General features: G+C 46.4%; 1 protein-coding gene and 1 long non-coding RNA gene across 3 annotated transcripts in view; one reads left to right on the forward strand and one right to left on the reverse strand.

The window, feature by feature from the left end:
* LOC131107084 (uncharacterized) overlaps nt 1-18,546 on the reverse strand; it is a 46,271-nt gene extending 27,725 nt beyond the window's left edge. For both annotated transcript variants that reach the window (XR_009120199.1, XR_009120200.1), the window contains exons 1-5: nt 18,371-18,546; nt 17,056-17,398; nt 7,044-7,194; nt 4,139-4,243; nt 393-3,964 (exon numbers count right to left, since the gene is read on the reverse strand). This is a non-coding gene — a long non-coding RNA (uncharacterized LOC131107084). The remainder of the gene's footprint in view (nt 1-392; nt 3,965-4,138; nt 4,244-7,043; nt 7,195-17,055; nt 17,399-18,370) is intronic.
* Nucleotides 1,360-10,702, forward strand: lratd1 (LRAT domain containing 1). Its single transcript, XM_058056749.1, has 2 exons — nt 1,360-1,549; nt 1,738-10,702. Exon 2 carries the CDS (start codon nt 1,775-1,777, stop codon nt 2,588-2,590), a length of 816 nt encoding a protein of 271 aa, XP_057912732.1. The 5' UTR covers nt 1,360-1,549; nt 1,738-1,774; the 3' UTR covers nt 2,591-10,702.
* Nucleotides 18,547-24,712: the final 6,166 nt, after the last annotated feature.

The following is a 24,712-nucleotide window of genomic DNA, read 5'->3' on the forward strand; positions in this document are numbered from 1 at the left end:
ACACTACACTCAAATACAAGTGAGGGAAAAAAATACTGGAAGACACACCATACATTGTTCTCACTCACACAAGCTTAGCTTTCACTTTCCAGACAGACAAGCGTACCATTTCACCCTCTCGAGGGGTGCAACAACCGCTGACTGTACTCTCATTCGATCTTTCTCATTGGTGATACTGTATAGTACAGTACTGTATATTACTCTTTTTCAACAGGGTGAAAACTTTTGAAATTGTGTGTTATGTTTTGCTACTATCTGTTGTAGCGCAACACCAGAATTCAAAGTCACATCAGCTGGTGTAGTCAACAAAGGTCTTGCTTAGGCTGACACAACAAAAGGTACAAATACAAGAGCCCAAACCCAAGTAGAAGTACACAATGGTATAAACTCACCATTGACATGACTTCCAAGAATCCTACACAGACGTAGTGGTCCAGCATTGTCCCAGTGACAACGCCTAAGAAGCCTGCTGATTACTAACCAGGAACAGCTGAGACCAGGAGCTGCCTCAGAACACTGTCAGGAGAAGTCAAAATTGGGCAGAACAGGAAATGGATATACCAAAGTAAAAGCATAATAAAAAGGACGTATCAGCCAAGAAAAGAAAACAAAAGCCATAAGTCTAACCTGTTATGTGGATTATTATTACATGTATGCTAGCATGTCTTCCATTGCATTTGGACTCCATCCCATAGGGGGCGCCACAAAAGGGAAGGGGAGGTTACGGTTTCAGACGTTAGTGTGGATGGGCCAACTCTATATGCACAAACCATTACTCAAATAATGCACTCAAATGTGACCAAGGTATACTTTTTATCACGTTATATTGGAACTATAGGGATCATTGTTTTGTTATTTTTTGATGCGCTGTCCAAGGAAGTAGCAAGAGAAGTATCCCTGGAAGCACGTGTACCTGTGATAAACAACACCATTGAGCAATATGATACAATAAAAGGTGCATTTGTAAATGTGGACACAAGATACATTATTCATTTTTAGTTTTACAATAGGCCAAGAGCCAAAAAGGCCCCAGGGTCACACGTTGGACACCACTGATGTGCTCCCACTTGTAGCTTGCAAGGGGTGTTATTTTCTCGATAGTATGTTGTACATCCCTATGCCATGGCCTGTATGGATCTCATATTCTAATCTAAGCATTCCATAGCAATGTGACAACAAAAGCCACGCCACGGTAACAGACGTCTATTGCTACAGGAGGGACAATCCACGCTGCTCATTGGCTACTCTCCTTGAATGGCGTTTTCAACGGGGTCGCTCATTGGCTGGGCCGGCAAAGCCCCGGTCCACTAGAGCCAAGAGGAGGAGGCGGGGAAAAGACGAGAGTGGGCGTGGCTGTTGTCGGCTCCTTAAATGGTCCAGACGGAGTGGGAGAAGGAGTGTTGGCTTGCACTACAGCCGCAGTACTTGTGCGGTGAGCAGCGTGTGAGGGGAGAGACAAGTGGCTGAGAAACAAGGGGGGAGCCAGCGTGCCACCGGACGCCCCCATGGACAAGAAGGATATTTAACCATCTGCCCTGGGAGCGCACAGGTATTCTCTTTTTTGGGCACTTCCTGGTGCTTTCTGCGCAAAGCACGCGTGTTTGTGCTCACTTTGCACTCTTTGTTTACTCGTGAGCGTTTGCCGCCTGTAGTGGAGTATTTTTGGACCATAAAGGTTACGCAGCTGTCGTGCGTAAAAATGGTGCCTTTAATGACGCGTCTCTCTCTTGCTTCCAGACACCGCAGTCCATGCCTGTGCCTTGCCGGGTCCTTGATGGGAAACCAACTGGACCGGATCACCCACCTCAACTACAGCGAGCTGCCCACGGGGGATCCGTCCGGGCTGGAGAAGGACGAGCTTCGCGTCGGCGTCGCCTACTTCTTCTCCGACGAGGAGGAGGAGGTGGTGGACGACCGTACGCCGTCCGACTGCGGCTTCAGCAAGGACCACAGCCCGGCGGACGAGGAGGAGGTGGAGGCGGAAGGCGGGGGACCGTTCACGGTGAGCGAGGTGGAGTACTCGGCGTTCTGCGCGCAGGAATGCATCTTCTCCAAACTCCGGGAGAACGAGGACCTGGACGTGTACGCGGCGCCAACTCTGCTGGCCATGTGCAAGCCGGGCGACGTGCTGGAGCTGGTGGCCGCCGCGCAACCCCCGCATTGGGCCGTCTGCGAGCACGACGGCCGGGTCATCCACCTGCACAAGGGCGAGATCCGCAGGGACGACCTGCTTGACGTGTGCAGCGGCCGCCACGGCAGGATAGCCAACAGCCGCTACCGGTACCGGCCGCTCCCCGCCGACCTGGTGGTGCAGAACGCGGCGGGCCACGTCGGCCTGCGCAGCGAGGAGATATGCTGGACCAACTCGGAAAGTTTCGCCGCCTGGTGCCGCTTCGGCAAGAGGGAGTTCAAGGCCGGGGGGGAGGCGCACTCTGCCGAGCAGCAGTACTTCCTCAAGGTGCACCTGTCCGGCAGCGGGGTGCACACGCTGGTCTTTCGCAGCCTGGAGGACATGATCCGGGAGAGGCGACGAGTGGACGCCAGTGGAATCCTCAAAGAGCTCTCCCTGGTTAACGGGGGCAAGGAGTGATCAGGGATTCCGTTTGATATCACCCCCTCTTCCTCCTGCAACACCACCGCCCACCATCTCTTCTCTCAAGCACAAGGACCTGTTGGTTCCGGACTGTTTGGACCCTGTGATGCGTTCAAAGACCGCTGACGCTGTGCTGTTGTGGAATCTCCTACAAGCAGATAAGGTGGATTCATGTAAACAAGACAACGCCCCTTTTCAACACCCCCCTCACTTCCTCTCTCTCATGGCTTCATTTCTGCTTGCTGGAATTTGGGAGATTCAATGGAAGGTTCTATTTTTTTACTGTTAGCTTTAAGAGTTCCCATGCATAGAGCTCTGACTGACTGATGGTTCCATCGCTGCCTAAATAACAGATCGAGAAGAAGAAAGGATAAGCATTTGGCTTGTTGAAAGCTAGCCGACTTTAAAACGCCATATAAAACGACAGTATTGTCATCTCACAGCCATCCTGCTCCACAGCAGTGGATGTGTTTAAAAAAAAAATGTATTCCGACATCGAGTCCCTTTATTTTTGTATTTACGTTTGAGTGGTTATTACCCTGATCTCTTGTTTCCTTGATTTGGTTCAAATAAATGGAGGTTGAAATATGAAAAGCAACGGCTTGGTTCAGCAGGTGTTCTTTGGCTGGTTAGGTTGTGCACGCACGTGACTCTGCCCCCCCCGCTTGTATAGGTTCTTAGTGGCTACATGAATTATTGATGCTCTCCTGACCTGCCTGGGGCCCGGTAGGCTTCATATATCTGCACGTATTTGAAAGGCCAGGAAATAGCCATCTGCATCAAAGCCACAGAGGCTTTATGAAAAATCCATATGGAATTTAGCAGCCATACATGAAGACACGTGCTTGTTTGTTATTCAGGGAGTGATACAGTATTTGTTCCCCCCATGGTGCAACTTGCATCCTCCGCTTTGAGACCATAATGTGAGGTTATTCCAGTGTGCTTTGCACAAGGTAATCATGTCAGCTTAATTGAGGAGGCCCTGGTCCTAAATGTGCTACAGTCAGTCTTGTTTTTGAAAATCTGATTTAGCAGCAGATAAAGCTCAAGGTAGCGGCGATGGAAAGCCTCGTTTGTTCCGCTGTTTACATACGCGGGCGGCTGGAGCCTCCGGTGGTTTGGCTGCAGCCAACTGGCAGACAAAGAGCTCTCAGTGTGGGAGAGCGTTTGGCTGCGTTGTTGCGTCTGCTGTTGTGGTGCACAGGAATGTGTAGGTGAGTCAATCACAAGGTCTCTCTGATGATCGCGCTCGTCTTTTGCTATTTACATGTCTACTTTTGAATCTTGTACTGTAAGTCTTTTGCTGTCAAACTTGCACTGAAGACTCTTGCTTCCACGTGTGCTTTTTGGGCTCTGTTGTCTTCATAGCGTCTGCATGAAAACACAGTTGGACACTTGGTTACATGATTCCAGAGGCTGAAAAAGCAAGGGTGCAAAAACGGGTCTCAAAGTTGAAGCATTGTTAAAAGGACAGTATGAAGTGATCGGTAAACAATACGTCTCTTATAATGCTTCACTTGTAAAACATACATTTGGAATACTTACATGACATACAGTCAATGCTCCAATTAAACCACATAGCCTCGTAGATGCTGAATGCCGGGGGTCTCTAATTAGTGTGGGGTCCAAAAACTTTACGCCAGGGGCGACCTAAAAATACAATTTAATAAGGAACAAAATCAACAGCAAAAATAGAAAAATCTGCAGTCATTTTACAAGAGCAAATTATGACGAGAAAAATGTTGTAATTTAACAAGAAAAAGTTGTGATTTTAAGGGAATAAAGGAATTAAATTGAAGGGCAAACGCTGGCCTGATCTTGATTTTCAGTAGTAGCGATTTTCCAAGTTAAGCTGTAGCGTTACTACAATAAAGTACAAATACTAAGGGAATGAAGTTGGCATATTACAGGAAGAAAATGTACAAGAAAACAGTTGAAATACGTACATATAGGTCAACATTCATTCATTTTCTACCGGTTTTTCCTCACGAGGGTGGCGGGGGGTGCTGGAGCCTATCCCAGCTGTCTTTGGGCGAGAGGCGGGGTACACCCTGGACTGGTCGCCAGCCAATCACAGGGCAGATATAGACAAACAACCATTCATACTCACATTCATACCTATGGACAATTTGGAGTCGCCAATTAACCTAGCATGTTTTTGGAATGTGCCACACAGAGATGGATTTGAACCCTGGTCTCCTAGCTGTGAGGTCTGCGCGCTAACCACTCCACCGCCGTGCTGCCCATAGGTGAACATATTAAGAGAAAAAGAGTTGTATTAATAAGTGTATAGAGTGGTAATATTATGGAAGAACAAAGACCAAAGTTATGATTCACAACATTCCCAGTAGGGTATGTGCCATTGCCAACTACTGGTCTGGAGTGCATATTGCGGTGCCCGTCTCCTCTTAAATGTGCTGCTATTTTGAAGTGTTTCGTATTGTGATGGAATCCTGTTTTGTCTATCTTGTGGTCGCCTCGGCTATTTATGTATTTCATCTCTTAAATCAGGCTTTGTGTTGAAATCCTGGCTGCCTCAGGTGGGTGTGCACGGCGGCCTCTGGAGAGTTAGCGAAAGGAGGCTAGTGGGGCAGTCAGAGCTGGAGTTTGTGGTTTGATTTACTAGTGTGTTTGTGTTTGTGCGAGTGACCATATGTGCGAGTGGGCTCCCGGAGAAGACAACAAAACAACAAGCTTGAAGATTGAGTGTGTCGCTGCGCCTCGGCCATATGTCGCCCCGCATCTTTATTCATGAGTTTCATCATTTAAAAAAAATAAATAAATAAAATACCGGCAGAAGTGTGCGGGTAAACACCGTTACTATGGAAACGGCAGCCGCTGTCGTTAGGCCGTGCATCCACCGAGGGCGTTTTTTGTGCAAAGCCTCCACAGTTGTTATGCTTAACGGCTACTCATGTAAGACAAACATGACAACCCAACCCAATGCTATCATCCTCCCCCCTCAACAAGCTCACGAGGGACGAGGCGCTGGTGTTTGTGTGTCCCTGCTGCACTGGTGCGCATCTGGACAAAGCGGATGCCCGTTAGCTCGCTGGCAAGACGGCTCAATCGGCGGTCTCGGAGGGGATGTTCTCAGGAGGAGAGAACAAGACAGAGTATCCTGTCTGCACCATGCCTTTAAGAGGATCTGCCTCTAATCTCGACACCGTGCTGGCCTCCCAGTAGACTCTCCTTTCCTCTCTCTCTCGTCTTCTATTCTCCCGCAACCACAATGGCGACAAAAAGCGTCTGGTGTAAATGAGGCGGTGATAACCGGGTTATAGATGCCGTTTAAAAGCAGGTTTTTCATGTGAGCATCTGCGCGTGAGACAGGCCTCAGAGCGGCGTTTAAAGCAGTGACAGACTGCTGTCAGTGAGTGGACAGTGATTCCTTTCAGCCATAAAGGATGAGCCTGGTGGTCTGCAGAGAGTACTCCACTGACAACAACCTTACACCAACAAGTATGGCCGTGGCCGGGGCTGTCCATGAGGCATTCGGGTCAAAACAGCAAAGTATTTTACCCTTTCAGCCTGATTTTACTGTTTCAGTTATACACATGAAAACCACATTCTGGCTGCCATTAAAGTGTTTTTTTTTTCAAACGGCTTCCAGAGTGTTCTCATCTGAAGATGCTGGCATGTCATTTAACAAGCATAAGCTGCACCTTATGAAAATGATGACATCATGTGTGCTTTGATGACGAGCCAACATGATATTTGAATATTTCGTCAACATTTTCCTAATATTTCCTTGTCTTATACTCCAACATGACTGGCATCATTTGGTGTGTGGCGTGGTTGCGTATGTGTGTCTTTTTTGCTGCACTTGTTTTGGCTCTCTTCTTCATGGCGTCTGCACAAAAAACACCAAATGCAAACTACACTTCAGCTTGTTGTGTTCTGTTGCTGTAAAATGACTAAAACTCCTCTAGCGCTTGTGGCTCCAAACTATTTTTCTTTAGTGTAAGAAGGGGCTTTTGAGGAAATGTTGCCGACCCCTGCATTAGTTGGACTGAGACCGGTCTACGCCGTTTTGATTAGCTGCGGGTGTTTGTTGTTGTTTTTTACACTTGGATATGTTGTTTGGAAACGCATTGTCATCTTCTCCCTACATTTCTAAAGAAGTCAAGCCAATGAATGTACATTACGTTTATTACTCTGCCTTTTGTGCCCATTTGTTTGCGTACACTTCAAAATCCCAGCAGTGGAGAAACAGACTTGTGTTTTGCTCCAGTCCAATGTCGTTTCACTGTGAGCGGTACATCGTCAACAAACACTCACAAGGCTGAGGAGAACTTGGCAATCAGGCATTCGCTAATCTTTTGAACCAATCTGGCACTCCCGGAGCACACCCCGGACGTTTCTCCCGGATGATGAAGGTGCTTCTCACCTTATCCATAAGGGAGAGCCAAGTCACCCTATGGAGAAAACTAATTTCAGCCGTGTGTACCTGCGATCGTGTCCTTTCAGTCACTACCCAAAGCTCGTGGGGGATCCACCGTAGATCCATCGGTAGATTAAGAGGTTTGTCTTCGGTCCGCACCACTGCAGACGCCCCACCAATTGGCCTGTCAATCTCGTGTGGGTCTGGAACCAATTACCTGTGATTAATGACGGATTACTGTATTACTATTTGCATCGACACTGATAGAGTTCCATCAGCACAGAGTGAGGCTTAATTGGCACAATAAAGGCAGATAGATAGATAGATAGATTATTCATCTCCAAGAGAAATTCACAGATCCAGCAGCTTACAGATTTGGAAAACACGGGGGCATGCAGGGTTCAAGAAAATAAGGGCATGGAACGTAGTATAGTAGTAGTAGTAGTATAGTAAAATAAAATTAAATTAGGTAAAATAGCAAGTACATTCATTCATTCATTTTCTATCGCTTTTTCCTCACGAGGGTCGCGGGGGGTGCTGGAGCCTATCCCAGCTGTCTTCGGGCGTAAGGCGGGGTACACCCTGGACTGGTCGCCAGCCAATCACAGGGCACATATAGACAAACAACCATTCACACTCACATTCACCCCTATGGACAATTTGGAGTGGCCAATTAACCTAGCATGTTTTTGGAATGTGGGAGGAAACCGGAGTACCCGGAGAAAACCCACGCATGCACGGGGAGAACATGCAAACTCCACACAGAGATACCCGAGGGTGGGATTGAACCCTGGTCTCCTAGCTGTGAGGTCTGCGCGCTAACTCCTAGACCACCGTGCCGCTATAGCAAGTACAGTAGAGCAAAAATATCAAAAATATAACAGCAAAGCAAGTAAAATACAATGCAAAAATATTGATTTAGTGGAGTGGCAGTTAGAAGTACACAAGTGAAGTGCACGCTTAAGAGTCCATCATGTAGATGTGTGTGTGTGTGTGTGTGTGTGTGTGTGTGTATGATGATAAAGTGCATGTGTGTGTGTGTTCTAAGGTGAAATAGCCCAAGAGGATGTCGTTTTGCTGTTTTGACATTCCTGTAGGAGTATGTCAGCTGCGACAAAAAGTCAAAGCTACCACTAGAAGTGCTTCCACTGTGTATGCATTTACGTACTGTAGTTGCCGAGGGGGGGCAACAACATGCTATCACACACTTTGCGTTTAAAAGTCAACTAAAACTTATTTGGCATGGAATTAGGCCTAGAAGGCCTTTGTTGATGGTAACCAGGTGGTGCATCTTATACCTGGTCCCCATCCACTGGCCCGACAGTTTAAGGTATGTGGCCAGAACCTCACCCCCTCCCTCTAAATCGTCAGCCACACTTCTTAACGAGTAAAAAGAGAAAGTGCCCTCAGGCGGCCGGGTGCAATCACAGTTTGATTAATAGGACGGATCCAGCATGGCCGCGTCGTTCCCCCTCTGTGGCTTTAACCCTTCTTTAAAAAGTCACCAGAAAAGGTTACGGCAAATGTCGTTGTGAGCATTTCATCAGCTCCCAGCTGCCCCTTCCCGACTAACCCCCCTGCAAAATGTCACGGCGGGCCCCCTGCGTAGCCGTCCATAAAAAAGGTTTTTTTACATTTGCTAACGCTACTCATTACACTTGAAATTGCCTTTTAGGTCTTTTTAAAAGTTGCACAGTGCCCCCTCCGTGAATACACTTCCAGGTAGAGAAGAGTGATGCTTCATGCTTGCCTCTCACTGCAGAAGTTCTCTTAAGGACGCCACACACTCTGAATAAAAACCCAGCGTATAAGTGGAGTAAAAAAAAAAAAAAAAAAAATAGTGTTTGACAGGCAGAGCTAGCTGAGAGTATAAGCATGCAGCTCATCCCTGCAGCGTGCGCTTGCATATTTACAAGCGCTGCCATGCAGCTCAACACTGAACATAGCATGCATGAGGAAGGGCCGATAAAACATGTTTGCGTCTTACCACTCCTGCAGGGTGAATTGATGTGCTTGAGGGCTACAACACCACGGAGAATAATTTGCCGCAAAAGGTGCAAAGCAATTTACACACAACCTGTTCATGACAAAAATGCAATAAGGAACATGAATGATAATTACAAAAAAAATAACCCTAGACATTAAACCCTTCAGTCATGGGCTATTTTTGCTTGTTGTTTTTTATATTTCGACCCTCGGGGAGCAGGAAAAAAAAAACATAGTAAGAGGCTGTAGCAAGCAGGTGGAAAATGAACCGGAGCATTGCTTGTCAATTAGTGTTAACAGCTGTCTTTTCATGTCGTTATGGATTTTAAAAGGCACACATCCCGCAGAGTTAATGAGTGAGCAGAAGATCAATGATGGTTGGGGGGGTGGGGCTGGCCGGTGGCTCACGGGCGGCCCCTGCTATTTGCCGGTGTCTGGTTGGCCCCTTCTGTCTCCGGTCTGGTGGCGGTCTTCCCGCCTCCGGGGTGTCCTACTTGGCGGGTCCGTGGGTGGATGGGAGATATGGTGGGGACGGGTCGGCGCTGTGGTGGAGGATGGGACTGGGGGGGGCATTCACTTTTTGCGGCTGTTGGGGTATCGTCTGCCTGGTGGGCTCTGCTGCCTGGTGTGTGTGTCTCTGTCCCGCCCTGGCACTCTTGGCTCACAAGCCCGGGGGGTGGGGTTGGGCTCTTCCCCATGCGGGTCCCGGTTCTCCTGCGGTCTCTGTGGTGTCACTCCCTGGGCTGCCATGGTGACGGATGTGTTGCCGGGGCGCGGTTCCTGCTGTTCTGGTGGTTGTAGGAGCAGCCTCGGGGCGTGTGGTTTGTCCGCGGCTCCTGGTGGTCCGGGGGTGGCATAGCTGGCTCAATCTCTGGTGGGGCCCTCCGGGGGGGAGCTGGCAGGCCGGACTGGCCGCCACGCTGGGCTGGGTGGGGCCCGTGGTTGGTCCTGTGGCCCAGGGCTTGCTCCGGGTGGCTGGCTTGCCCGGCTCGGTTGGCCGGTAGTGCGGGGTGGGCGTGTGTGGGGCCCCGATCCTCCCTGCTGCACTGCACCACCTCACATACATGTAGGACTTTGGGGGGTGGCCTGCAACTGGTTTTGCCGGGGGCGAAGGGTTTCCTTGCGGATGCCCTTTTGTCCTCGGCATTCCTCTGGCTGGTCACCCTTCAATTTTAACCGCACCTTAGACACTCAGTTCTGGGGGGGGTCTGGGCAGGCAGGGGACCCACCATTGCTCAGCTTCCTTCCACACACACACACTCACACACATACACATACACCACACACATAGGTCAGCCCTATGGGACAGGCCTATTTTTAATTGCACTATCTACACAATACCATCTTCACACACACAGGTGTAGCGGGCTGGACCGGAGAGCCTACTGCCTACCCCCGCGATTGGCCCGCTGGCTGCTGGGGCTTGGCGGCTCGCTCGGGGTGCCCTGGGCTGCAGGATATTTTGGTCTGGTCTGCCTGGCCTTCCTGGGGGTCCCGCTGGAACCAGCTGACGCCGGGGCTTGCCCTGGTGTCATGGTTGGCGCTACCTCCCTGGATCTGTCCTGGGTCGCGGGCGCCAACGTGCCCTTGGGGGGGCGTTCACCGGCCTCCAGGCAGTGGGGTCCGCGCTGCTGGTGGCCTGAAGTCTACGGTGGTGGCTTGGGGTTGTTGCGCTGTGGTGGCTGCTGCGGGGACCGGGCTGTGTGTTGGGAGGGGACCTGATCCTGCTCGTGGGTACGGGGGCCGGGGTGGCGTGTGGGGATGGGGAGCATGCTCCTCGGGGTGGGGCCTGCTGGGGGGGCGGTGCTCTTTCGGGCGTTTGGGTGTCTGCTGCCACTGGTCCTATGCTCTGCCGCATCGCTGTCCCTGTCTTTGCCCATCCCCAGTCTTGCCTTAGGGCTCGTCGGGGATGGTTCTCCGGTACGTGGGCGGAGCGCTGCTGGTTCTGGGGGCGGGGGGGGCTGGCCCTCCCGGTGGATGGTGGGGTCCTTCGGGGGCCTTGCGCTGGTCTTAACTCCTCGGCTCTGGTGCGTGGCCTCCCCGTGACTTGGAGCTATGGCTCTCCCTCACGGGGGTGAGCTGCCCGGTGGATGTCGGCCGGCGCAGTGGAGCGCCTCACCACTCGCCTGCTCGCCCCCTCCGCTTGCTCATGTGCGGGCCTCCTCCCCTCGCCCGCTCCTTTGTCTGCCACACTGCAGTAGCCCTGATGCCGTGGTCGAGGGGAGTCTGGGGGTGCTATGCCTTGGCGGTCCGTACCTCCCTGGGCTCGGGGCCTGGTTGTGGGTCTGGGACCCCTGGGTCCCCCACCCTGTGATGCCCCGGACGCCCCACCCGGGGACGTCCACAGCATGTGTGTGTATTGAGTGGATGGGGTGTGCATGTGTCTGAGTTTATTTTATGTATTTATTGTTTTAAATACTTAGATAATTAATGATTAGTTTTATTATAATTATATATATATGTATATATATATGTATATATATATGTATATGTGTGGATGTGTATGTGGGTATATGGCCATGTAGATATACGGGGGGGGGGGCTCTGCGGGGGTCTGGCGTAGGGTGTTCCATCTCAACCGCCCGGTCCTCCATGGGGCAGTGTGCCCGGGCCTCTTCTGTCCTGGCCGGGGCGGTCCTATGTCGGTGGTCGGGCCTGGGGTTACCTGGGGCGGGCCGGGTTCTGCTTCCTGGGGGTGTGTGGGGGGCGGGAGGCGGTGCCTCCGGCCGTGGACGGGCTCCCTTCCGGCCGGCAGGGGCGCCCCTGTGCCCACGGGTGTGTGGCCTTCGATGCCCTTCTGCCCTAGTAGGGTATGGTCTCCCGCTGGTCTCGGGGGTGCGGCTCTCCTCCGGCCTGCTGGCGCCCTGTTGCCGGTTGGGATTGCTCCTCCATGGCCTCTTGCTGGTCTCTTCGGGGAGTTGCTTCGGGGGCGGGTCTTGGGGAGTCGGCCCTGGCTTTGCCCACACCCACGGGGCCGGAGGATCTCTGGCGGTGGGGGCTTGACCTGGCTGCGCGGGGCGGGGTTTGCTGGGTGGTAGAAGGCAGTCTCTCTCCTTTTGTCATTCTCAGTGACAATTACACATTCACACACTCGCATTCACATACACAACACACCTCCATATGGGCACTCACAGCACATGGGTGCTTCTCTATACAATCTACTCTCTTATCCCTGATGTTTATATAGTATTGGTATGCTATTATTACAGTAATAATGATGTCAAGCAATGAGATTTTAATTACTGTAACTGTATGGTTGCAATTGTGTTCACTATCATGGGTCATGTCCTCATTGTTACTATTGCTATTGGTAAGTTGGACTGTTTCATTCCACTGATATCATCTCCAGTGTGACCCTTAGCCATCATTGACATTTAACTGTTCTGTTTGTCACTGTTGTTGTTTTGGGAATTCTTGTTGCTGCTGTTTTTGTCTCTCCCTCTACTGCCCCCCCCCCCCCCCCCCCCCCCGACCCCACCTTTCTCTTCTCTCTTCTTCTTTTCTGTTCTTCTTCTTGCTCCAGTCCGGTCGTCCCAAATGGCATAACAAAGACATCAAATAACGGCAAATAAAATTTCATGGTACAGGGAAGTTGTAGCCAACACCTTTCCTGACACAGAGCAAATCAAAAAAAAAAAAAAAAAAAAAAAAAAAAAAAAAAAAAAAAAAAAAAAAGAAGATCAATGATGGTACAAACATCTGCTACGGCATCACACTCTCTTGTACCTGACTTAAAGCACTTTTCTTTGGTAATGAATTCTCCATCACACATGGTACGTAGCGTATATTAGTAGGAGTTACTGACTCGGGGGTGGAGTGCTTCTTTGGTCATGCGGTGCTTCTCAGATACTTTTATTTTTTAGCAGTTTTTTGTGACATGCAAGATTCCTCATACAGGACATGCATCCTATTACCTTATATCGGTAAACGCATCAAAATGATAAAATATCCATCCATGCCGCTTATCCTCACGAAACAAAATACGATGAAAAATAAATAAACAAATCAAGAATAAATAAATAAATCAATCAATCAGTAATAAATAAATAAATATAATAATAAAACGGCAAATAATAAAAACTTAAGAAACTACATATAGTTGGTGGGTAGACAAATTATTTTTTTCAGATTAAAATTAACAAAGCATTATTAGAGCCCTGTAGACATGACAAAACACGACTATAATCACATTTATACTCTTTTTATTTACAACATATTGCGCAACTGCAGGGTCTTGAGACACATGCTAACTCGCAAATAGAGAGTTAGCGACCTAAACGGTAGCCTCCAAGTTATTTCCTTTAAACTTAAAAAGGCAAAGACTTACCACTTCCACACGGATAGGGAGGATAACTATTAACAGTTATTTAACCTTTAACATGAACATTAATCAAACGTAATAATTTTTTCTGGGTACATGATACCATACAGCATCCACATCAAACTTGCGCGGGCCGCACTGACATTAAACTTTCATATCAAGGCGGGGGCCTCAAACTAGTGTCCCGCGGGCCGCGTGTTTGAGACCCCTGGTCTAAATATTATTGTCATAAAATCCGAATTAAGAGAAGAAAAGAAAGTTGAAACGGTTGAAACCAGATTTGGAAGACCACGGCACCCATGCGCCCTCTCGCCACCACCTCCCAAAACACAAACCCTTATGCTTGCCCCCAGGTGTGGTGTTCCAAGCATACCCAGCCGGGAGAAGGCCCAGGGCAGACGTATAGGACACGCTCCATGCTGGAGGAATTATGTCTCATAGCTGGCCTGGGAAGGCCTTGTGGCCAGGAACTCAGAAGTCTGGGCTTCTGTACTGAGACTGCTGCCCCCGCGATCCGGATAAGCGGAAGAAATGGATGGATGGACGGATGGGGAAAAGAGCACAATTGATAGGAATAATTGGCTTTTTGGCTTATACAGTAAACCTCGGATATATTGGATTCAATTGTTCCCACTGGTTTTGTCCGATATAAGCGAAATCCGTTACATGCGTATACCGGAAAATGTCCGTTTTACGCATATAGCGAATTTATATCCGGTATATGCGTAAATCGGATTTTATCCGTTATAAAAAGGCACTTCCTTGACTATGTTTCCAATGTACCTGGACGCGCAGGCAACGCTGCAAACGCTGCAAATGACGTCGTATAGCGGCCTGTCACGATTCGGCGAATCGGAGCGCCACGATGCGGCAATCCGATATATGCGAGGGAAATTTAATGGAAAAGCATTGGAACGGGACTGGAGATTTTGTCCAAAATAGGCGAAATCTGTTATAAAAAATCCGATATATGCGATGAAATTTTATTGGAAATGCATTACAGAAAAATTGGTTCTTTTTTATCTGTCCGTTGTGAGCGAATTTCCGAGAGTCGAGAGTGAGAGTCCAATATAGCCAAGGTTTACTGTATCACAAATCTGAAATGCACTTTTTTTCTTGCAATAAAGACAATTTTCTTATCATCTTTACAAAACATCAAAGTGGCAAAGTTGCATTCTTTCATTTTTCACTTGAAAAAGTTTGGGACACCCTGATCTAATTCTTGTCGTTCAGCTGTAATGATGTGAAATGATCCCCCCCCCCCCCAAAAAAAGAACTTGGAATGGAAAGCACCCAAACCAATCTCTTCTTCATTGTGTGTGGCTTAAATCAGCCGTACAGTTCAAATGATTTCTACATTGCATCCCAACTTTGATGATACAAAAAGTCATCCGTTGCTGAAGAGTCTAACCAACACTCCGTTCTCCAGCCCGCACACTGCATGATGATGATGATGCGTACTCACAATACGCTCGTGTGTCATTGCCGCCCATGTGTTAGTGCAACAAGCTCAACCATAAAACGAGCGCGGCTTTGCCAAAGAGGGAGGGAGAAAAAGCCTGATCTGGCAGTAATGGGACATGAAGCCGAGCAGAAAATTGCAAAAAAGGAAATGACAACTATAGAGGAGGTTAATATCCTGCATCCTCATCACCACACTTTTATTCTGATGTGCATAATAAACACACACACACGGAATAACGGCGTAACCGTACCCCGCAATCACAATGTGGTTCATCCGATTATGAATACATGTATCCTCATAGTCTTCTAGCAAGCGTTGGTTACGCAGTCTATTTTGGTGCACCACATGCGGTCTCCCCATGGTGTCATTGGGGGAGACGCAGCCAACGGAATTGACTCAGGAGAAAGATGACTCCTCGTTCCCATCCAGGACGATTGACCGCAATAACATCCAACAGCTATCAACCGCCGCCGAGCTGACCTGGACCGAGTCGGCGAAACCTAACCCCACCTCTGCGGGCGGACGACTCGATTAGCGTGCAAGCACGTGTTGGCCCGTCAGCCTTTGTGTGTGTAAATAAAAGCTGAAAACAAATAGCGCAAGGATTGTTTGCAAGCATCTGGCGGTGGCAGCTCCCAGGTAGCGCCAGACAAGTCGTAGCCTTTTCCCGAAGGGATTGCAGCCTGCCAGCCCGTCCTTCAGCCGTGTGTGGTGGAGCATAGCTAAACCTCTTTCTGACGCCGGCAGCGAGGAGAGGTAGTGAAATATTGATGAGGAATGTGAGGCTCAAAAAAACCAACACATACATTCTCACAAAGCAGCTGTGTGAGTTACATGCAACTAGTTGTAAACAAGACCTTGGCTGCTGCAATTAATGCGCTAGCAGCAGCTCCAGCAGAAGGATGATGCGACTACGTTAGCTAGTTGGTTTCTAGCTTGATCCACGTGGAACAATTCCAACCACATTAACACTGCTTACTGCAATAAAATAACCCTGGATCATTCTTGTCTTCAGTAATGCTAAGCGACGGAGAATCCTTTCGCCGGAAGCCCGGGCTAGCGGTTGCTAGTCTTGCGCTACCTGGTGCATGTCTCTACAATCCACTCACCGAAGGATTTATGGCTGATTCTTATCCATCCAAGAGGCTGCGACTGATGCAACCGCATACGTGAATCGGTTTATCGTTCACAACCCTCATGCTAACAAGTCAACAAGACATTTCCAGATCCTCGAAGTTCATCTGCAATGACGTCAGCCCCCATCCTTTAATGTGATATATGGCACTGTTGACATTTTGTCAAGTCATAGAAAAACAACATAAAAACCACAACAGCTGAGCTCAGTTTTCCAAAAACATGCTCGGTTAATTGGCGACTCCAAATTGTCCATAGGTATGAATGTGAGTATGAATGGTTGTTTGTCTATATGTGCCCTGTGATTGGCTGGCGACCAGTCCAGGGTGTACCCCGCCTCTCGCCCATAGACAGCTGGGATAGGCTCCAGCATCCCCCGCGGCCCTCGTGAGGAAAAAGCGGTAGAAAATGAATGAATGAATGAATATATATGTTCATTTGCAATCCACACTATGTATTCGGTTTCTTTTCCAAGTATTTAGAGTAAGATTTCTAGTGTATACATGCATCCACACAATGACACGACAATAGAAGGGAAGAATCCCACCTACTTTAGCAGAGTGCTTTCTAACAGCCCAATAAATCCAACACTGAAAGAAATTCATGCCAAATTTCTTCCGCTTATCCGGGTCCAGGTCGTGGGGGCAGCGGTCTCCGTCGGGGGAGGAAAAAAAAAGGCTGAAAATGCTTTTGACATTTGCTTCCAGAGTCCTCCGACACCTTGAGAGTCTCTAAAGAGGCTTGGCGACAACAAGTTGCAACGCTCCCACTCACCTCATGTAAACCCACGGTATTTATTGATTTATTTATTTATTGTTCATTACCAACACCCAAATGGGCTTTGCTTTGCATTTCAAATAGATGACATGTCAAGTGTTTTTTTTTTTTTTTGTTTTTTTTTAACTCCACTCCAGTAATTAATGAATCTGCAAATGAATGAAACCAACGCTGCTGCAATGCTGATAAAGGTTTTGGCCTGAAGTGGTTCAAGGATCATGCAATAAGCATGCAAACCTTCAGAGACACAGTATCAAACTGGATTTGACTTGAAAATGGAAAGCCTAGAACCAATTATTAAATGGTAATAAGGAACATTCAGGGACAACATGTTATCGGAGAGCAAGACTGTGCGTCTCAAACCGGCTGAAGCTAAACTTATTTATTTATCATACCTTATTTTTTTTTGTTGACGCTCCGAGCTGTCGGCGCTGCCGCAAACGCTGCAGGGTTTCTCGCCACTGGATTAATGAAGGATCATGTTCTGTACTTGGACTGTTAGAGGGCACAGACATAACAAATCTCACACGGGTGACGCCCAGAGAGGCAGCCAGTTCATTTGGCCAAGCATTGTTCATCCTTAATGAGTGAATGAACGTCGGCTAAGCGTAGGTCACAGAGTCATTGTAAGCACTCGTGTGCCGTGTTGGAGCACAATTCCCAGCCAGCTGCAGTTAATTGCTTCTGCGAAGGAGCAATTGGGTTCGCTTTTCACCCGGGCGGGATCTTAAGGGAGGACTGAAACACAAACGACATGTCACATAGGTGCAATTAACAGGCTGATTAGCTTGTAAGCATTGTTAGGACAACGTCTTTGTCCACACCGTCTTTCTCCACTGTCGTGGTGCAGTTCTGGATGAATTTCTGTTGTTTGTTATATGTTTATTGATATTATTCCGTTGTTTTGAAGGCGTTTGCTGGAGGAACCGATGAGACGGAGTAAGCTTGTTCAAGTTTCCTGAAAACACCACTCGTGTAAAAGCGTGCCAAGGCAGGAGTAAGTCAAATCACATTTCTCCTGCTAATATGCTCCATAGTAGCTAGCCTACCGCTCCAGCTAATACAGTGATAATTCCTTTCTGACGTGCAAGCTAGGCGGCTAAACTGCTGTAGATATTACTGCCAGTGATAAACATATCATACGCCTCACAACATATTGATACATATAATATATAATTTTCGTTGTTACTTTAGTTGCACACATGTACATGTTGTAGTCCTGAATTTTCCATTTTCTTTCTAGCATATCTTGGAGTCCATCTGTCACTTTCAGTAGGTACATACATATTTTTATTACATCTATGCTACAAATCATACAAAATACTATGAGGTTTCATTCCAAAGCTAATTCCTCTTTCACTTCACAGTGTCTGTGTGTGTATCATATCACGTTATTGTTGTGAATATGTCACTTTCTTGGCTAGTTCTTGGTTTATAGTGTTTAAATCTGGTTCCTGGAACGTAGTCTGCCCATGACGTCACAACCATGATGGCGTCGGTACAAAAAAACTCATTGAGGACGTTTCACTCCTATATCATACCTTGTTATCTATGATGGTTGTGACAAAAACTTTTGTTACTTGTTATTTCAAACTTTCTTTTTTGTGTCATGAGCACTTAAAGACTGTTTTTATTTAACTTAAATCCAAATTCGAGTGTAATTGGTGTGAATTTCCAGCAAACAAGAAGACAAGAAAAGGATTAACTTACCTTTCAGTTAACCGAACAGGAAGGCTGTCAGTCTTTTAACACCATAGTAGCCCATCTTGACTGTTTGGAGCTTTATAAGTGCATAAAAACTATGAAATATCACGTTAATGGGAAAGCTAACTGCTTTGCTAGCAAGGTAGATGAGGAGTGGCCACGTAAACAAACAGGAAGTAAAACGGAGGTTCCGCCCGAGTGGGAGGGTATATTTCAAAATAAAACACAGAGTGTGATTACATTAAACACAATAAGACACCTACTGTACCACTACTTTTGTGAATTGTATGCGAGTCCCTCTGTGTGTCCTTTTCGTCCAGTGCTGAGAGTCCAATTTGGCTGTAATCGTCCCCTGCCGCCACCACGCCAAGTCAAAGCGATGACATTTGCTGAGGTCTGTGGCTGGTGGGAACGCCACGGTGTCACGCCAACTCTTTTTAATGGCTTTCTCTTTGTATGCTTTTAAAATCCGCTTGACATTTTCTCATCAGGATCCCCGGGGCGGTGCAGTCAGCAGTATGAAATATGCTCGGGTGAGTTTGGTGTGGAAGAAGGCCCATCAAAGGGCCGTTATCTAAAATCAGTGGCTGCTGATGTGTGATGTGCTGGGAGAAGGAGTGGATATAAGACAGTGGAAAAAGGTCAACGCTTGTTCATTGTAGACTAAATGAAGTAGGTCAGGTCAATAGTGTTTGCATGCAGCCGCATGTGCGCCGTCCTCTCCATCTTTCCCGTTTGCGCGTCATGAAGACGAGCCTTTTAGCTCGCTGATGTGCTCGTGCAGGCATCGATCGGCACTGCTTAATACAGCAGACACACACATTTAAAAATTGATTTGTGGCTTCTGTGACTTTCGGCCAGCAAGGATGATTAACCAAGGTCTCATGGCTGGCGGGCCTCGGGAGTGTGTGTGTGAGTGAGTGCAGTGTATACGATTTAATAACACACACTCGTATACAGCTGTGGGAAATATTTAGAGCTGGAAAAAAGTGCTTAGACGGGGTAGAATGAAGCACCTTGCAGGCAGAGTTCAGGGTATCTTAACCGCTGTGAAAGCTTATGGATATTTCCATTCCCACTCAAAAAAAAGGCAATTAAATACAGTAACTGTAGGCAGGGTGGAAAGTTACTCCTAACAAAAGTTGTACAATTTGGAGTTGCACAAAAATTCACAGGAAATATATGACACAAAAGTGGGGATGTATATATATATATACTATAGGAACATTTCATATCATGATTATTGTGCCAAATAATTATTATTTGCACTGATACACACACTGAAATCTACCAAGGTTTTATTTAAACAAAGCAACAACATAAACAATACACACAATACACTTTCCTTGGCCAAGCACAACATTGCAAACTGTGCATGCCTTCCCTCGAGTGCTTGCATCTTCTTGGGCTTGAAAGGTCACATGATCGCGGTAGGCATTTTAGTGCAAGAGCTTTTGTTTGTTTGTTTGAGTTGGTGCTTTGAAAGAGAGATAGAAACCATAACTAATGTAAAAGGGCAGGGTCACTTGTCCGTGAGTTCATTAGAATACAGGTATCCTCACGGTTTTGGGATAATTGGAATTTTAAACAGTAATACTCTGGAGTTTTACTGCTGTTAATGAGTCATATCGGTAATCGGTATATGCATTCAAGTTGTTCTTCTATGGGACAAATTCGCAAAGGCGGCAAAACAAAGACACAGAGTGAACCCTCTTCCTGCCTGTTTGGAGGCGATAGATGAAGAAATGGATGCACATGGCAATATATGGAGGCCATTTTCATTTACTGCGTGAGTAGCAGTGGTGGTGCAAGATCTCACGGCACAAGAACGTGACAAGATTCCTGGTTCAGGTGGTGAGATTCAGAACGTGACCTAAATCTGAGAGAAAGATACGGTAAAACAGCAGCATTTCCTATCAACTGTGGTTAACTTCCTTTCACACTTAGGTTACAGTTAGCATTTCCAAACAATGTTCTTCTGGCCGGGCTTGGCTTGCACACAGGAGCATCTCCCGTGTAAATTAACTGGAAGACAAATGCAGGAGTCACAGCCGGTCCTCTCTAACAGGCTGATTGTCTTCGCCGTCAGCCAGAAACGGCTCACTCGTCTGCTGGTCTTGCTTTTCCCACGGCAGCAGCAGCAGCAGCAGCACGTAAAGGGAAGGTACTAGGTTGCTAAGGTAACCACTATCCCCGATAATTCCAGGGCGGCTCTCGCATTAGGGTGTTGCACAGGCCAATTTCAGGCTTTGCAATTGGAAGAATTCGTCAGGCCTAGATGGTAGTAGTGTATCCGTACATTTACGATTAATTGTGCATGTACAGTATGGTACATATGTTGCAGTCTGCTGCGCTGTATCATACTGACGGCTATATCTAATACAAGCATATACTTACCATATGTTATTTGGCTTTAATGATAAAAAGGAAGGCTGTTCCAAAGTGGATGAGATCGATTCCACATCCAGTATTCTCTCTGTGATTGATCACGCAGAGAGAGAAAAAAAAAAGTGTTCTGCACGGTGAACGTCAGGTTCAAACAGGCTTCACTCCTCAACGTGATCAAGCACATTATCAGACACTACAAATCACATTATCTTGTGTAATTTAGCCTTCAGTGCTTTCTTTGCATGGCTAATTAAGAGGCCCTGACAGTGGAAGTGATGAAGAACAAGCATCCCTAATGTCTTCAGTGCCTCATATATGTTGATTTTCATTCTTTACTGTCTTGTACCTCAAATAATTACTGATATATTCATACTACATACAGTCACACATTGTTTTTTGCTGTCAAAGATCATTTATATGACTGGAGTGCTCTGCTGTTTTATGGATTTACTGCAAAAATACTAATCAAAGATCTTCTATATGCCAGGAGCACTCTACTGTTATTAAGGATCTCCTTTTTGGCCATTGGCCATGTATGTGACAAGAGCACTCTGCCGTTTTAAGGACCTATTTCACAAATACTACTCAAAGATCTTCTATTTAACAAGAGAGTTCCCCTGTTTTTAAGGACCCACTGCAAACTATTTTTTAAAGGATCTATTGTGGAAAAAAACCTGCTAGTCAAAGATTTTCTATAAAACAAGAGGACTGCTGTTTTTCCATGATTGCATGAATGCAGTCAAAACCTCTGTTTGAACCACCCGTTTGTCAAAGATCCTCTAAGTGACAAAAAAAAAGCAAGTCAAAGAAAACACACTCTGTCGTTTTTAAGGCTCAACTGCAAAAACACCGGTCAAAGATCCTCTATATGACAGGACAGCTACGGTGTTTTTAAGGTAAAGGACCTAACTCATAAATATTGGTCTTCTATATGACAGGAACGGTATGCTGTTTTAGGGACTTACAGAAACAATCTCTGATGTCATTGGCCACATTCGTCCCTCGGGTTTCTGCTTGAAGAGCACTATGTACTCTGAAGAAATATGAAGTTCAAGTCTGTGATGCGGGAGCAAACACTCCCGTGATTATTTTGTAGTCCACAGCCTCATGAGGAAGCAGACAAACAGCTTTTGCCTTCCTGGACCTCCGAGCAGCACAGAGTGAATTTGTATGATTTGTGCTCCGGTCATGGTTCCACTCTGAACTCTAATCATGTTCCTCTTGAAACAGAACAGCCGGAATAACTGAAATACACTCCGCGCCTTTCAAAGCTGGGTATTTATCACGGATAAGCTTGGGATTCTTGCAGCGTCTCTGTAGTCCTTCAGGTTCTTCGACCTCAAGGAACAATGGTCAACAATTGTCATCCCATTAGATTTGTTCATTAACTAATTGGTTGGTTTGCTGACTGCTTGACTGATTTATTGGCGGATTATTCAATCAGTCCCAGTTAGTTGATTAGGTAGCTCGTTGACTGACTGATCGGTTTATTGATCGATCAGTTCCTTTTGTTTGGTTGGTGGGTTGGTTGATGTGGTGACTGATCAACCAATACCGATTGACTGGTTATTGGTTGGATTGGGGGCGGCACGGCAGTCGAGTGGTTAGTGCGCAGACCTCACAGCTAGGAGACCAGGGTTCAATTCCACACTCGGCCATCTCTGTGTGGAGTTTGCATGTTCTCCCCGTGCATGCGTGGGTTTTCTCCGGGTACTCCGGTTTCCTCCCACATTCCAAAAACATGCTAGGTTAATTGGCGACTCCAAATTGTCCATAGGTATGAATGTGAGTGTGAATGGTTGTTTGTCTATATGTGCCCTGTGATTGGCTGGCATGTACCCCGCCTCGCGCCCAAAGACAGCTGGGATAGGCTCTAGCACACCCCGCGACCCTCATGACAATAAGTGGTAGAAAATGAATGAATGATGGATCGGTTTGGATTGGTTGACTGGTCAATCACAGATAGTTGGTGAGCCGATCAGTTGACTGTGTGATTGATCTGAGTGATTGATGGACTGTTCCATCAATCCCAGTTGTATGACTGATTTGTTGACGGATCGATAAATTAGTTGGTAGGCAGACTAATTGGTCGATTGATTGATCAGTCACAGTTGGTTGATTTTGGTTAAGTGAGTGAACCGATTGTATTATTCAACTGTATATTGTTAAAAAATTTGAAACAAAAATATTTTTTCAAAGATATATTGCTATTTAATTGGAAATACACTGCTAAGCCTTTGCTGTAATTTTCTTACTACATACGTCATACTAACTAGTTTTTAACAATATTTTACCAATATTTTAAGTATTGCAATACAAGTATTGCTATTTAAGTTTAGTTTTTTAGTTTTAGAATATTTATGTGTCCCCAGTATATTGTACACAACATTTAAGTCATTCGGTTTGATTCATTAAAAAAGGAGGATATGCATTTTGAAAGGACTATTAATATGAAATGACAACTTCAGTCAGATTATGTGATAAAAGTGAGTTCAGTCGTAAAAGATATACTGTAGCCTGGGGAGTTGCAGGCAATCAAAGCGTGTTAACCTGGGACAATTCAGAGCCCATCAAAAACGTTTGTTTATGTGGATTGACTGCTGTGTTTGACTGAATAAGGTCCTGATTATGTTTGGGAGCTAATTAGATCAAGCCGATTAATGAATGCAGCACTGTGGCGACTAATTACATCGATGTGCTTGCTGATTCATTCTCCGGAAAAAAAACAAACACTTTGTGTTGTGCACAACAACAAGGTAGTGGCGCTGCTCTGGTCTTGCTAGCTATTAAATGTACTAGGATTCAAATCAGGAGGAAACTGAAAGGAGCTTCAGGGCAACAAAGGCTTGTCATTGCTTTTATATACTTTTCTACCCTACCCATGAATTCATCCATGGATTTGAGTGACAGTTGGGGGGAACTGGTTGGTTGATTGATGACTGATTAATTGGTTAATCTGGTTGGTTGGGTAATGAATTGGGTTGATTGATAAATGATTGGTTGGTTAGGTGTGTGGTTGACTGACTTGTTGACTGATCCGTAAATCCTGATTGACTGTTGTTTGGCAGAGTGATTGATTGATTGATTTCTCAAGCCCTGTTGATAGTTTCACTGACTGATTGATCAATCTACTGGTCAATTTTGATTTAACTGGTTATTGGGTGGTTGGATGATTGACTGGTTCTTGGTTGGTTGGCAGGTTGACTTGTTACTGATCGATCAATGAATGGAAGTTATGATATCATTAGGCTCCAGCACCCACCGCGACCCTCGTGAGGATAAGCGGTAGAAAATGAATGAATGAATGGTTGCTTAGGTGTCTGATTGTTTGACAGAACAAACATGAGTAATTGGTTCATTGGCTCATTGGTTGATTAATCAATCAGTGCTTGTTGGGAGACAATTATTGTTGTTGACTGGTTGAATGACTGATTGGTCGATCCCAGTTGGTTGATTGAACAACCAATCCCAGTTAGTGCACTGACTGGTTTAGTGACTGCTCAAGTTGACTAACTGATTGATCAGTCACGACTGACATGTTCTCAATTGGTTATTTGGCAGGTTGACTTGTTGGTTCATTGATTGATGAATGAATGCATTGGTTGATTAGGTGACTGCTTGACTGAACAATTATGGTTAATTGGTTAGTTGATTGGTTGTTGAATTGATCTGACTGACATGCTGTTAGTTGGGCGATTGGTTGGGATCGGGATCAACCCAAATTTTGGTAACTAACTAAGTTTTATTCTGGTAAAACTTTAACTTTTACTTTATTACGAGTCACTTCAAGACACCAATTATGAGTTCGATTTTAAACCCGACATTTAAAAGCGTCCATCCACTTTAGGAAAACGTACGAGAAAATCATTTGATGACTGAAGCGAAAGAAAATAATAAAAAAAAAGAATGTCAGGATGTTTGGGTCAGAGGGTTGTAATTATCTTAGCACAATGGGAGCTC

The sequence above is a fragment of the Doryrhamphus excisus genome, chromosome 19 (assembly GCF_030265055.1).
Source record: "Doryrhamphus excisus isolate RoL2022-K1 chromosome 19, RoL_Dexc_1.0, whole genome shotgun sequence".
In the NCBI taxonomy this organism is placed as follows: domain Eukaryota; kingdom Metazoa; phylum Chordata; class Actinopteri; order Syngnathiformes; family Syngnathidae; genus Doryrhamphus; species Doryrhamphus excisus.